Consider the following 15,677-nt stretch of genomic DNA (forward strand, 5'->3'; position numbering starts at 1 on the left):
TGCAGGTGCCTCATGTGAAGAGTCTGCGTGGTGCATGCGCCTCATGAGAATAGACTAGCTAGTGCAAGTGCCTCATTAGAAGAGTCTGCGTGGTGCATGCTCCTCATGAGAATAGACTAGTTAGTGCAGGTGCCTCATGTGAAGAGTCTGCGTGGTGCATGCGCCTCATGAGAATAGACTAGGTAGTGCAAGTGCCTCATGTGAAGAGTCTGCGTGGTGCATGCACCTCATGAGAATAGACTAGCTAGTGCAAGTGCCTCATGTGAAGAGTCTGCGTGGTGCTTGCGCCTCATGATAATAGTCTAGTTAGTGCAAGTGCTTCATGTGAAGAGTCTGCGTGGTGCATGCGCCTTGTGATAATGCGCCTTGTGATAATAGACTAGTTAGTGTAAGTGCCTCATGTGAAGAGTCTGCGTGGTGCAAGCGCCTCGTGAGAATAGACTAGTTAGTGCAAGTGCCTCATGTGAAGAGTCTGCGTGGTGCATGTGTCTCATGAGAATAGACTAGTTAGTGCAAGTGCCTCATGTGAAGAGTCTGCGTGGTGCATGTGTCTCATGAGAATAGACTAGTTAGTGCAGGTGCCTCATGTGAAGAGTCTGCGTGGTGCATGCGCCTCTTGAGAATAGACTAGTTAGTACAGGTGCCTCATGTGAAGAGTCTACGTGGTGCATGCGCCTCATGAGAATAGACTAGTTAGTGCAAGTGCCTCATGTGAAGAGTCTGCGTGGTGCATGCGCCTCATGAGACTAGACTAGCTAGTGCAAGTGCCTCATGTGAAGAGTCTGCGTGGTGCACATGCCTCATGAGAATAGACTAGTTAGTGCAAGTGCCTCATGTGAAGAGTCTGCGTGGTGCATGCGCCTCATGAGAATAGACTAGTTAGTGCAGGTGCCTCATGTGAAGAGTCTGCGTGGTGCATGCGCCTCATGAGAATAGACTAGTTAGTGCAAGTGCCTCATGTGAAGAGTCTGCGTGGTGCATGTGTCTCATGAGAATAGACTAGTTAGTGCAAGTGCCTCATGTGAAGAGTCTGCGTGGTGCATGTGTCTCATGAGAATAGACTAGTTAGTGCAGGTGCCTCATGTGAAGAGTCTGCGTGGTGCATGCGCCTCTTGAGAATAGACTAGTTAGTACAGGTGCCTCATGTGAAGAGTCTACGTGGTGCATGCGTCTCATGAGAATAGACTAGTTAGTGCAAGTGCCTCATGTGAAGAGTCTGCGTGGTGCATGCGCCTCATGAGACTAGACTAGCTAGTGCAAGTGCCTCATGTGAAGAGTCTGCGTGGTGCACATGCCTCATGAGAATAGACTAGTTAGTGCAAGTGCCTCATGTGAAGAGTCTGCGTGGTGCATGCGCCTCATGAGAATAGACTAGTTAGTGCAGGTGCCTCATGTGAAGAGTCTGCGTGGTGCATGCGCCTCATGAGAATAGACTAGCTAGTGCAAGTGCCTCATTAGAAGAGTCTGCGTGGTGCATGCGCCTCATGAGAATAGACTAGTTAGTGCAGGTGCCTCATGTGAAGAGTCTGCGTGGTGCATGCGCCTCATGAGAATAGACTAGCTAGTGCAAGTGCCTCATGTGAAGAGTCTGCGTGGTGCATGCACCTCATGAGAATAGACTAGCTAGTGCAAGTGCCTCATGTGAAGAGTCTGCGTGGTGCTTGCGCCTCATGATAATAGTCTAGTTAGTGCAAGTGCTTCATGTGAAGAGTCTGCGTGGTGCATGCGCCTTGTGATAATGCGCCTTGTGATAATAGACTAGTTAGTGCAAGTGCCTCATGTGAAGAGTCTGCGTGGTGCAAGCGCCTCGTGAGAATAGACTAGTTAGTGCAAGTGCCTCATGTGAAGAGTCTGCGTGGTGCATGTGTCTCATGAGAATAGACTAGTTAGTGCAAGTGCCTCATGTGAAGAGTCTGCGTGGTGCATGTGTCTCATGAGAATAGACTAGTTAGTGCAGGTGCCTCATGTGAAGAGTCTGCGTGGTGCATGCGCCTCTTGAGAATAGACTAGTTAGTACAGGTGCCTCATGTGAAGAGTCTACGTGGTGCATGCGCCTCATGAGAATAGACTAGTTAGTGCAAGTGCCTCATGTGAAGAGTCTGCGTGGTGCATGCGCCTCATGAGACTAGACTAGCTAGTGCAAGTGCCTCATGTGAAGAGTCTGCGTGGTGCACATGCCTCATGAGAATAGACTAGTCAGTGCAAGTGCCTCATGTGAAGAGTCTGCGTGGTGCATGTGTCTCATGAGAATAGACTAGTTAGTGCAGGTGCCTCATGTGAAGAGTCTGCGTGGTGCATGCGCCTCTTGAGAATAGACTAGTTAGTACAGGTGCCTCATGTGAAGAGTCTACGTGGTGCATGCGCCTCATGAGAATAGACTAGTTAGTGCAAGTGCCTCATGCGAAGAGTCTGCGTGGTGCATGCGCCTCATGAGACTAGACTAGCTAGTGCAAGTGCCTCATGTGAAGAGTCTGCGTGGTGCACATGCCTCATGAGAATAGACTAGTTAGTGCAAGTGCCTCATGTGAAGAGTCTGCGTGGTGCATGCGCCTCATGAGAATAGACTAGTTAGTGCAGGTGCCTCATGTGAAGAGTCTGCGTGGTGCATGCGCCTCATGAGAATAGACTAGCTAGTGCAAGTGCCTCATGTGAAGAGTCTGCGTGGTGCATGTACCTCATGAGAATAGACTAGTTAGTGCATGGTTGCCATGTGACCATTGTCGCTGGTGCATGTGCATCACGTTAAGACTAAGGGCCTGATTTAGATATCGACGGACGGGTTACTCCGTCACAACTTCGAGGGATATCCCGTCCACTGAAATATAAATCCTAATATATCCTATAGGATATTCAGTAGGCGGATATCAGTCACCGCTGTGATGGAGTCCCTCGACCGTCAAGATCTAAATAAGGCCCTAAATTTGGTGTATGTGTCTCATGGAAGTATTCTGATTGGTGACTTATGTTAATGCTCTAGTTGGTGCAAGCACCATGTGGGAATGTTCTACTTATAATGAGAGCCCCTCATCTTAACATGTTAATAATGGTGCAGGAGAACACGTTAACAGTGATGCAAGTGACTTGTGAGAAGGTTCTCCTGATGGGCCATCCTGACCTCTCTGGCTCTAACATGCCTAGACTTAGATGACCGTCTTTACATAACCCAGTCAACGTAGGAGTCGTAGGTAGCCTAAAGGTCATCTCCACATTCATCCCACAGCGAAGCCACTCAGTGGCATCAGGAGTGAGTGTGTGCTTGAGGGAGGAGGTACCTTGTATATGACAAATGAAGTTGAGATAGCGTGGGGCCCCCACCACATCAGATGTATGGAGTCCAGTGCTCCGGATAACTAGGTGTGCTTCATTACAAACATTTGGAAGTTGAGACTAATTCAATAATTTATGTCGAAAAAAGCAATTATCATTGCTAAAAGGGTTATTTTTAATCAGGCAGAAATATAATGCAAATCCTGTTTTAAGTGTCACTTATGGTTCATGTAAAAGAAATGTTCATGCTTTAAAGAAGAAATGAACCTGACATATTTATGGGGCATTGAATGGCACATAAAACGAAATCCCAGTGTAATTACAGTCATTGTATTACTTTCATCCTTCTCCATCCTTGGTGTTCACTGTCACATCTCAAGTACAGGTGAAGCACATTTATTCTGATACTTAATATGGAGCACTCACGCCCACACACACACCTCGTTAGCGCCATCAGAGCAAAGGAAAGAGAGAACAAGATGGCCGCCACCAATGTTAACTTTAGCTTTTTAAGTTGGAAAAAGGTGCCAGTAGTTACACTGGAAAAACTAAAACTAAAAAGATGTTTCTAGTGTTTTGTTTTGTGGGGCATGTCATGCCCTAGAAATGTGATGGGCTTAACTCCACCTTTAAATCCCTCATCGTATTGGACCTGCTGAGCACAGTCATCTCTGTTCTTAATAATCCACACAGAGAAGTTGAGCAGTGGAGGTTAGAATCTTTCAAAGGCCAGCGCTCCCCTTATCTGGTGGCATGACATGCACTACTGTTACCAACTTGAAACGATATGTCCCATAGGAACCACTTGGTGTCTAGGGTTTATTATACTAGACAGTACTTCAAACAGACACATGGGAGAAGGGCGCAAGAACCCACCACTGTGATTTACGAGCCTTATAACAAAGCTAACAGAAAGAGGGACGCTTACCTCTTGATGACTGAGAGCCATGACTCTTGGCCTTTTGGTCGACTTTGAAACTGAAAGGAAATGACATGCATATTACATATTAACCAACGAAGGACACTGTTCCTAAAGCAGGATGTAAAAAGTCACCCATACTTACGGGTGCAAAAAGTCACCCGTGCATTTAACAGAAAAAGATGTGAACAAAGAAACCTTAGGTAAGAGGTACCCACAAGTGAGGGGAAAAAAACTTTTTGTCCTCTGATGCCCTCACACACCCCAAGAGGTGTCATGCTTCATCATCGGGCAGTTGCTCCTCGTAGGGCCGGCGCTGCAATTCCCTACGGGTCCCCCGAAGGGTCGCTTTGTCGGAGATCTTTTAGGACTGCCGGATGGTGCATGAGGGTGTGTGGGGAGTGGGTTCAAATGAGGGTGAAAAAGAGAATGTGCATTCAAAATAGATAACGAGTAAAAGGGTCCACATGCAGCGGCAATGTAACTGTTGTACCCTTCGCAGTCCGAAAACTGCTCAATAAAAACATTGCCCCAAAGGCTCACTATGCCTGGGTGTCATAGGTCGACATGTTTCGCGCTTATCTCGCCCAACCAGGGTCATTAGCGCTTCTTCAGGACCATAAAAATTCATAATTCAGGTAAGTGAAGTGCACGTGAACAGTGTCAATGAGATAAAATACCCTCTTTCTCAATCAGGGCGGAACAGCAACTTGTGTACCCTCAGTATGGCAACAGCTGTATGGTGGATGCCGCTCATGATTAATACCTAGGAAAGAAAAACACAAATAAACCGAACATATGGACTTCAGTAAAACTTGATGCCTCATGATGTGCCACAGCTGTGTGCACATTGGTTCTAGTCAAATAGAAGAAGAATTAAAAAGTTAACAGACACACAAGACACCCAACATTGAAATAAAGATAATTGAAATAAAGTCCCATCTCTAAGGGGCATCCAAGGTAATCACATTATGCCTGTTAAAGGTCCCACCCGGAATAAGGCTGGTGACACACATGATTAATAGTGCCCATAGTTAGCTTACCTAGCCCTGCTGAGACAGTCCCTCTAAAGGAGCGTGCAATGGAAGCCCGCACATGGTCGGGCTGAAAAAACAAGCAAACCAAAAATAAACTGAATTAAAATGAGGGGTGAAGGTCCCGGGTACAAGTAACGCTGAGCTAATTGGCTCAGAAAAGCCAGTAACATAGTTCATCTACTTACGCGTCGAAACGCGGGCTACCTCCTCCACACCTACCCCTCCATTACGTTCGCCGGTAATAAGGTGCCGGGACTAGTGGTAATTTAATGGAGAGGGAAGGGTGGTTTCCTTTTCCGGCTTGGCCTCCGGAATTCTGACAAGCCGCATGCGCTGTAGCAGAAACAGGTAATGAGGTGCCGGGATTGGTAATAGTAAATTAAAGGGGTCTGAGAGATTTCTTGTGCCGAATCGACCTCCGGAATTCTGACCGATAGCGCATGCGCTGTGACAGAAAACAGGGTGCGCATGTGCATAACACGGGGAAACTAATCCCCAGTACATGCGCGCAAAAATAATTGGCATATAGCTGCTGATGGCTATGTTCCTCTAGCACCTCCCCTTACATAGCGTATGCCGTTAATGGAAATATGATGGCACCGCGTCATTTTGGTAAAAGGGGCTGGTGATAGGGAGGTGTATGCTCCCAATTTTTGTATAAAAATGAACAAGCATTAAAGCAATTGTAAATAAGATTATTGCCAAAAACACCAGACAACTATATTTAAATTAGAAGTACCAGAGACCCAATAACACCGGTAATATTAAATGAAAATAAACCTGAGACAGACCTGGGTAGTAACCTCTGAATTACCCTAAGGCCACTAGCCTTATTGATCTCAGTTAAAGATACGGGGGCGAAATCTCAGTTGTCACAAGGAAGTCAAGGAGGAGTGGGACAACCACTCCCAGTGTCAATAAACGGGTACTCATGTGTCTGAGAAAGGAAAGGACAGACAAGGATAGTAAGGTCCCTCGGCTGAACCGCCGTGCAATATATGTAAAACAAAAAAGAGGGGGGGACCTAGGAGCTATTAAAGGTCCAGTGTCCATGCTCCTGATGCATACATTTTAACCAACGAAGGACACTGTTCCTAAAGCAGGATGCAAAAAGTCACCCATACTTACGGGTGCAAAAAGTCACCCGTGCATTTAACAGAAAAAGATGTGAACAAAGAAACCTTAGGTAAGAGGTACCCACAAGTGAGGGGAAAAAAACTTTTTGTCCTCTGATGCCCTCACACACCCCAAGAGGTGTCATGCTTCATCATCGGGCAGTTGCTCCTCGTAGGGCCGGCGCTGCAATTCCCTACGGGTCCCCTGAAGGGTCGCTTTGTCGGAGATCTTTTAGGACTGCCGGATGGTGCATGAGGGTGTGTGGGGAGTGGGTTCAAATGAGGGTGAAAAAGAGAATGGGCGTTCAAAATAGATAACGAGTAAAAGGGTCAACATGCAGCGGCAATGTAACTGTTGTACCCTTCGCAGTCCGAAAACCGCTCAATAAAAACATTGCCCCAAAGGCTCACTATACCTGGGTGTCATAGGTCGACATGTTTCGCGCTTATCTCGCCCAACCAGGGTCATTAGCGCTTCTTCAGGACCATAAAAATTCATAATTCAGGTAAGTGAAGTGCACGTGAACAGTGTCAATGAGATAAAATACCCTCTTTCTCAATCAGGGCGGAACAGCAACTTGTGTACCCTCAGTATGGCAACAGCTGTATGGTGGATGCCGCTCATGATTAATACCTAGGAAAGAAAAACACAAATAAACCGAACATATGGACTTCAGTAAAACTTGATGCCTCATGATGTGCCACAGCTGTGTGCACATTGGTTCTAGTCAAATAGAAGAAGAATTAAAAAGTTAACAGACACGAGACACCCAACATTGAAATAAAGATAATTGAAATAAAGTCCCATCTCTAAGGGGCATCCAAGGTAATCACATTATGCCTGTTAAAGGTCCCACCCGGAATAAGGCTGGTGACACACATGATTAATAGTGCCCATAGTTAGCTTACCTAGCCCTGCTGAGACAGTCCCTCTAAAGGCGCGTGCAATGGACTTCAAACAGACACATGGGAGAAGGGCGCAAGAACCCACCACTGTGATTTACGAGCCTTATAACAAAGCTAACAGAAAGAGGGACGCTTACCTCTTGATGACTGAGTGCCATGACTCTTGGCCTTTTGGTCGACTTTGAAACTGAAAGGAAATGACATGCATATTACATACACATGACTAAGAGTGTCGTTTAATTCTATACGCAATGCTTGATGTCTGCTGACAAGATAGGTTTCAAGTGAGGGTTTACCAAAGGGTTACCAATGTTACTTCTTTGGGTAATTTAGGGCTCCTTTCTTCACTGCAGTGGTACCCCAGGTGAAGAACTTTGCTCGGAACCTAAGTATTGCTAAAGTGTAGGTGTTCAGGACTTGCCATCGTCTTACCTGCCCTGACCCTCCAGCAGGCACCGGTAGGTCTCGATCTCCCTCTCCAGCCGGCTCTTGATGTCCAGGAGTTGCTCGTACTCTGCCATGTTGTCCTCCATCTCGTCCTTGATTCCTTCAAGTTCCTCCTCTATATGACTGATCTTCTCTTGAAGGTGTGCCAGCTGGGCACAGTAGGTCCCTTCTGTTTCTGCCAAGTTGGCTTCAAGAGATTTTTTCTGTGTTTAATAAAGACAAGAGGTACACCTGAAACAACGTGACGGAATGTGTTCTAGCTTTCAATGGGCCAAAAGTGATGAAAAATGGCTCTAGCCTACATCCCTTCCCCCAAGTCCAGAATAATATACTGCGGTCAAGTCCATTTACGTGTGACACTTTACCAAGCCTTTCTTTGCATTTTTATCAGAAAATAGGCATTTGCCAACTAAGCACATGCAGGATTTGTTAGCAGTGTCGGGGCATCCTCTCTCATTCATGCCAAGAGGGGTCCAGTATGCCTTTAAGGCTGCATGGAGGAATTATTAGAGGGGAGATGCTGGGACGACGCCCACATGCTTCATGCTTTCTTTTCGTTCCCATTGTGACTGCAGCCTTGGAATAGTCTTCATACTGGTTCATGGTATGTACGCAGTGCACTTACTACCACCACTCCAAGCTGCGGATGCAGCTGTGTGTATGTTAAAGCCTCCCCACTGAATGTGCAACCCTTCTCCAGCTCCACTCTCTCTGCCTTAGCAAGGGCCCTCAACACTGTCAACGCCTCCTGCCCACCCAGATGGTATTTGTATTAATCTGTGACATTTCTGAGATTAAGTAAAAATATATGAGTATTGCCCATGGTAGTTTATAGATGAACTTGACTTCCATACACAAGGAATGTGGCAAAGATAACTTCCAAGGAATGCATTAGAAACCAAAGTGCCTCTTGGCGCTGCTAAAGGGAAGACTCAATAGTAAGTGACTATGAGTAACATTCAGATTGAAGGGTCAACACACACTTCAAAAGTCACATTTATATTCCTTCTTTCTGAGATTACCAACAGTAGAATTCAAGCCCATTCAGCTACAGAGACTGACTAATATAAATAAATGCCGCTCTTACAAGTTTCGTGAGTCCATGCCTGACCGGCTGCTCGAGTCCAGATTTAGTCTTTGCATTCCGGGGCTTTAGGTATATTTTATCCCATTGAAAAACCAATACTACGAGTTCTAGAAAACGAAGAAATAAACTGGACTGGGACAGATACCGACGCGTGGACCTAGGAATCTTGGCAGTTATATAAGTGTATTCACACTAAGGAGAGAGACCTATGTGCTATATAAGTGGTGTTTCCAGCATGGTCGTGGGTTCTTCAAGACCTTCCCCAGGGAATGGGGGATCTAACATGCTTGGAAAGATTTCTCACCAGCGAGGTCCATGTAGAAAGAACTGGAGTCATTGAGACAACTTACCATTATGAGAGATGCCTGCAGATCAATTTCCAAGGCTTGCAGGGAGCGCTTCAAGTCATAGATCTCTCTCTTGCTCGTCTGGACCTCCTCAGCCCCAGCGGAGATCTCTTGTTTGAGGGCAGTGCTCTAAGAGACAGCATGGCAATGAGTAAAGTCACATATTTAGACACTACAAAAAGGGATGGACTTCTTGAATTTATCCCAGCCACAGGAAATTACTCGGGCATATTCCATTCCTGTCTTTTTAAATAGTCTATGTCTTTACAGTCAGGAGAAAAATATATGCAAATTGCACATTTAAAACGCACTTCCTCCCAGACTGATCTGTGGGGACTCTGTGTGGGTGATAAGCCATAGTCAGTGACATATTATGTAGGGTCTGGGATGAGACTGACTTCGGAACAGCCTTATGGGTATTTCAGGGGGCAATAGTTTCTTTGAAAATATCTCGGTTTTCCATAATTCAGTCCTTCTTATCCCACAGCCCACAGGACATTCATTCCTTCCTCACCGCTTCCAGGAACTTTGCTTCGGCATCCCGGCGATTCTTGTCTGCCATCTCCTCGTACTGGCCTCGCATGTCGCCGAGGAGCTTCAGCAGGTTGATGCCTGGCACGGCATTCATCTCTACGCTGAGGTGCCCTTCAGCTCCCAGGAGTCCCTTCATTTCCTGCAGGAAGAGTAGCAGTATGTCATGGGCATTATTAAGGGTTCACCATAGGCAAGAATACAAGGGTGCCTTTTTCTGCTCTTGTTATCGTTGCTTTTGTATAAGTCAGTTCACCAAATTTCCAGAGCAGAGGCAGCAGAAGTGACATCATGCATCATGTGATCCCAGTACCAGCTCAGGTTTGACCAGTGGCCCTGCCTTGGCCCCTCAAGCGCTTCTGATTGGCTTGTGAGGTGGGAGACAAGGATCAATGATTGTACATTACAAGCAGAAGTATGGCTCTTTGAACTATATTTACTTTGTTTCTCCCAGTCTCCTGTGATCCCTGACAGTGATGCCAGGAGCAGTGCCAGAGGTACCAAAGGTTATGTTAGTGGTTGCAGCTGTTATTCCTCCTGCCACTACTAATTCACATGCTTGGTCACTTTCACTAAACAAATCATAACCTCGTTGGCTACTGCGTATCATCACACATCAAACACCACTATCAGCAAAGCCCCGTTGATGTACTTTATAGTTGCATCTACGTCTCCAAAGGGGATATCAGTAGATACACTTTTAAATTATAACACTGCTTTTGTTATTTTAAGTGCCACCTTGGGCATTATCCTCAGTGCATATTTTTAGTTCTTTGACAGCAGCAGATGAATTGTTGTGTTTGATTTAATAGACACAATTGCAGGCAGGTTGTAGTCTAGATATGGGAAGTGGTGTTGGTTGGCGAGAAGGTTTTGAGTTGTGCTGGTAAGGAGACCCAGTCTAGTCCCAGGCAGATTGGTTGGGTTAATTGATTGCTGCTGAGATCTGGCATAGCTTGAAAGTCACAGGTTCTAAATCCTTCACAGTCCCAACTCTGTGTTTCACTCTTTTGAAGTTACTCAATTGAGTATCATTACATTTGGAAATGGTATCTACTAGTAATAGCACCGCCTAGTTTGAAGTGCTTTAAAGACTGGTTATTATTGGAGCGTATATGAATGTGTGGTCTGAGAGAAGGCTACACAGTGTAAGTGAAAAACTGATGCTGTATTAGAAAACAGTATAGTCGTGAATAAAAAGACCTGTCACAGGCCGGGAGGATCTATGGTCTAGTATGAAAAAAATGTGGCTTGGAGGGGTTATGATCTAGCAGGAATGTATATCTATCAAAGAGAGATTTCATCTACCCGTAGGAAATGTGAACAAACGGAATGTAGCAGATATGGTCTATCATTGGGAGAGGGAGCTGTGGTCTGGAAAACGGAGATATGGTATAGGAAGGAGATCTATCCTAACATGAAGACGATTCGCTCAGAGGAGATGTATCCAGACAAAATGAAGCAGATGTGGCTTAGGAGGAAAGGTTTAACAGGAAAATGTGATCTTGTCTAGCAGAAGGAAATATCCTACTAGGAAGGCAATGTGGTCTACCAAGAAGAACACACTGTGGTATCGCAAAAAATGGAAATCTAGACTAGCTAAAATAAAGATTTGTTGTCTTGTGTGAAAGATATATGGTCCAGCAGAAAAAAGGCAATGTGGATTACTCAAAAAATACATGGCAGGGGATGAGCTCAATTATAAGGATACATAGCTGACAGAAAGAAGACATCGCCTAAGAAGAAGAATGACACGTGCCCTCGCAAACAGTCGTGGTTCAGTAACCAGGGCTCTGAGTTCAAATGAATGAGTTTCCACTCCATTGCTGAGCACTCCTGTCTGAAGTGCCCAAATCACTCAGTCCTGAGTCCCCATGCTGTTGACACCTGAATCATATATATTAATATTTTCCAATGTAATGCATTTACACTTCCTTGTTTGTCCATCTGATTCTTTCCCTGGCTTCCAAAAATGATTGGAATATTCAGGTCAATGTTAGTCCATCCTCTAAAGATATCCTCTCTCCACCATCAACTAACCTAACATTAAACACCTGAAACCTGTCTAGGAATGCAACAGGTTAAGAAACAACAGTGCTGCCACAGCTAATTTTCCGGAGAGCACCACAATATATATTCTTCTTAGAGCAAGACTAGGAGAAAAGATGGGATGCTTTCCACTGCTTAGGTGTTTCTGACGTGCCATGCAAACCGTAGACGATAAGCTGCATGTCAGTGCAATGGCCGTAGGTAAATTGTCGGACACAACTCTAAGACAACTTTAATAAATCAGAAAGCGCGTTTCAAAGGCGTGTAACACGTTATAGGATTCCATCTATGTCAATACCAGCACTTTCATGCCACATTGCTCTTACTTCTTCGTGGTTCCTCTTGAGGCAAGCCAGCTCCTCCGTCAGGTTCTCCACCTCTCCCTCAAGGTCACACTTGGCAATGATCAACTCATCGAGCACCTTGCGCAACCCGTTGGTGTCCGCCTCCACGCTCTGGCGCAGGGACAGCTCATTCTCATACCTGGAAAAGAAAGTAACGAGAGGTGAATAACAGCCAAGGAAAAACACATCTGAAGCAGCAAGTTCTAACATCTGAGGGTCCAAGCGCGTTAATGAAAGTTTGCGACAGCACATTGCCAGAAGCCCTGTGACACTTAAAGGTGCAACTAAGTCTGCGTGCTTTTATAAAAGATGTACAAGTACAATATTGTGGAAGACATCTATAACAAAGAAATGTCTTCATTGAAGAAATATGTAATTTCTCTTTAAATATCCTTCAGTTTGTTTTGGACTTTGAATGCGAGATTAGTGTCTTACAGACCTCCCACCACCCTAGTCAAATATGACCATTGCTGCAGCAAATACAAGAACACGGTTTAGACGGATCGTATGGTTTTTGCACTTCTGATATTTTCTGTTAGCTAAGAAAAGACCAAATAGGAAAGAAACCATTCACATTGCATTGCTTACTAGCTAGCGCCTGCTGATATCTCCTAGAAGGATGGAGTTTGTAGTGGGCGCTATGTGGCCTGAATTCCAAATATGCAGGGAAAAGTCTGAGCATTTAGGATTCTTCCGATCGTTATTCTAAAGGGTTAAGGGTCTGAATGCTGTGCTACTCATCTGACAGTAAAAGGGACATCGTTAATGCGAAAGAATCAAGGTAACTGAGTTGTGATATTCTTCAAATCTTAACCACGAGGAAACTCTTTCCCGTTCAGAAGACCTCCCTACAGCAAAGAATTGTGCAGCACAGCATAGCTATTCACGGAAGTCGGTGCAATGCATTCCATCCATACTCTCCACATGAGTATATAATTGGGCAGCACAGCATAGCTAACCACGGCAGTCGGTGCAATGCATTCCATCCACACTCTCCACATGAGTATATAATTGTGCAGCACAGCATAGCTAACCACGGCAGTCGGTGCAATGCATTCCATCCACACTCTCCACATGAGTATATAATTGTGCAGCACAGCATAGCTAACCACGGCAGTCGGTGCAATGCATTCCATCCACACTCTCCACATGAGTATATAATTGTGCAGCACAGCATAGCTATCCACGGAAGTCGGTGCAATGCATTCCATCCACACTCTCCACATGAGTATATAATTGTGCAGCACAGCATAGCTATCCACGGAAGTCGGTGCAATGCATTCCATCCACACTCTCCACATGAGTATATAATTGTGCAGCACAGCATAGCTATCCAGTGAAGCCGGTGCAATGCATTCCATCTACACTCTCCACATGAGTATATAATTGTGCAGCACAGCATAGCTATTCACGGAAGTCGGTGCAATGCATTCCATCCCTACTCTCCACATGAGTATATAATTGGGCAGCACAGCATAGCTAACCACGGCAGTCGGTGCAATGCATTCCATCCACACTCTCCACATGAGTATATAATTGTGCAGCACAGCATAGCTATCCACGGAAGTCGGTGCAATGCATTCCATCCATACTCTCCACATGAGTATATAATTGTGCAGCACAGCATAGCTAACCACGGCAGTCGGTGCAATGCATTCCATCCACACTCTCCACATGAGTATATAATTGTGCAGCACAGCATAGCTATCCGGTGAAGTCGGTGCAATGCATTCCATCTACACTCTCCACATGAGTATATAATTGTGCAGCACAGCATAGCTATTCACGGAAGTCGGTGCAATGCATTCCATCCATACTCTCCACATGAGTATATAATTGGGCAGCACAGCATAGCTAACCACGGCAGTCGGTGCAATGCATTCCATCCACACTCTCCACATGAGTATATAATTGTGCAGCACAGCATAGCTATCCGGTGAAGTCGGTGCAATGCATTCCATCCACACTCTCCACATGAGTATATAATTGTGCAGCACTGCATAGCTATCCAGTGAAGTCGGTGCAATGCATTCCATCCACACTCTCCACATGAGTATATAATTGTGCAGCACAGCATAGCTATCCAGTGAAGCCGGTGCAATGCATTCCATCCACACTCTCCACATGAGTATATAATTGTGCAGCACAGCATAGCTATTCACGGAAGTCGGTGCAATGCATTCCATCCATACTCTCCACATGAGTATATAATTGTGCAGCACAGCATAGCTAACCACGGCAGTCGGTGCAATGCATTCCATCCACACTCTCCACATGAGTATATAATTGTGCAGCACAGCATAGCTATCCGGTGAAGTCGGTGCAATGCATTCCATCCACACTCTCCACATGAGTATATAATTGTGCAGCACAGCATAGCTATTCACGGAAGTCGGTGCAATGCATTCCATCCATACTCTCCACATGAGTATATAATTGTGCAGCACAGCATTGCTAACCACGGCAGTCGGTGCAATGCATTCCATCCACACTCTCCACATGAGTATATAATTGTGCAGCACAGCATAGCTATCCGGTGAAGTCGGTGCAATGCATTCCATCCACACTCTCCACATGAGTATATAATTGTGCAGCACAGCATAGCTATCCATGGCAGTCGGTGCAATGCATTCCATCCACACTCTCCACATGAGTATATAATTGTGCAGCACAGCATAGCTATCCAGTGAAGCCGGTGCAATGCATTCCATCCACACTCTCCACATGAGTATATAATTGTGCAGCACAGCATAGCTATCCAGTGAAGTCGGTGCAATGCATTCCTTCCACACTATCCACATGAGTATATAATTGTGCAGCACAGCATAGCTATCCACGGCAGTCGGTGCAATGCATTCCATCCACACTCTCCACATGAGTATATAATTGTGCAGCACAGCATAGCTATCCACGGCAGTCGGTGCAATGCATTCCATCCACACTCTCCACATGAGTATATAATTGTGCAGCACAGCATAGCTATCCACGGTAGTCAGTGCAATGCATTCCATCCACACTCTCCACATGAGTATATAATTGTGCAGCACAGCATAGCTAACCACGGCAGTCGGTGCAATGCATTCCATCCACACTCTCCACATGAGTTTTTAATTGGGCAGCACAGCATAGCTAACCACGTACATCAGTGCAATACATTCCATCCACACTCTCCACATGAGTATATACTTGTGCAGCACAGCATAGCTAACCACGTACATCAGTGCAATACATTCCATCCACACTCTCCACATGAGTATATAATTGTGCAGCACAGCATAGCTAACCACGGCAGTCGGTGCAATGCATTCCATCCACACTCTCCACATGAGTATATAATTGTGCAGCACAGCATAGCTAACCACGGCAGTCGGTGCAATGCATTCCATCCACACTCTCCACATGAGTATATAATTGTGCAGCACAGCATAGCTATCCGGTGAAGTCGGTGCAATGCATTCCATCCACACTCTCCACATGAGTATATAATTGTGCAGCACAGCATAGCTAACCACGGCAGTCGGTGCAATGCATTCCATCCACACTCTCCACATGAGTATATAATTGTGCAGCACAGCATAGCTAACCACGGCAGTCGGTGCAATGCATTCCATCCACACTCTCCACATGA

At 45.5% G+C, this 15,677-nt stretch overlaps 1 protein-coding gene across 5 annotated transcripts in view; it reads right to left on the reverse strand.

The window, feature by feature from the left end:
• The window catches only part of LOC146869478 (keratin, type I cytoskeletal 12-like), a 37,197-nt gene that overhangs the window by 12,494 nt on the left and 9,026 nt on the right, over positions 1–15,677 (reverse strand). The window contains exons 3-10 of one of the 5 annotated variants that reach the window (XR_014959938.1): positions 12,032–12,188; positions 9,640–9,798; positions 9,129–9,254; positions 7,677–7,894; positions 7,382–7,431; positions 6,887–6,972; positions 4,867–4,952; positions 4,196–4,245 (exon numbers count right to left, since the gene is read on the reverse strand). Coding sequence is in view for 2 of the 5 variants with exons in the window: in XM_085599871.1 (XP_085455997.1) it covers positions 4,196–4,245; positions 7,677–7,894; positions 9,129–9,254; positions 9,640–9,798; positions 12,032–12,188 (710 nt within the window). In the remaining 3 variants the exon portion in view is untranslated. Of the gene's footprint in view, positions 1–4,195; positions 4,246–4,866; positions 6,973–7,381; positions 7,432–7,676; positions 7,895–9,128; positions 9,255–9,639; positions 9,799–12,031; positions 12,189–15,677 lie in introns of all 5 variants that reach the window. The other 4 variants (XR_014959933.1, XR_014959927.1, XM_085599871.1 and 1 more) reach the window with 4 other exon arrangements.

The sequence above is a fragment of the Triturus cristatus genome, chromosome 1_1, assembly GCF_964204655.1.
Source record: "Triturus cristatus chromosome 1_1, aTriCri1.1, whole genome shotgun sequence".
NCBI lineage: Eukaryota > Metazoa > Chordata > Amphibia > Caudata > Salamandridae > Triturus > Triturus cristatus.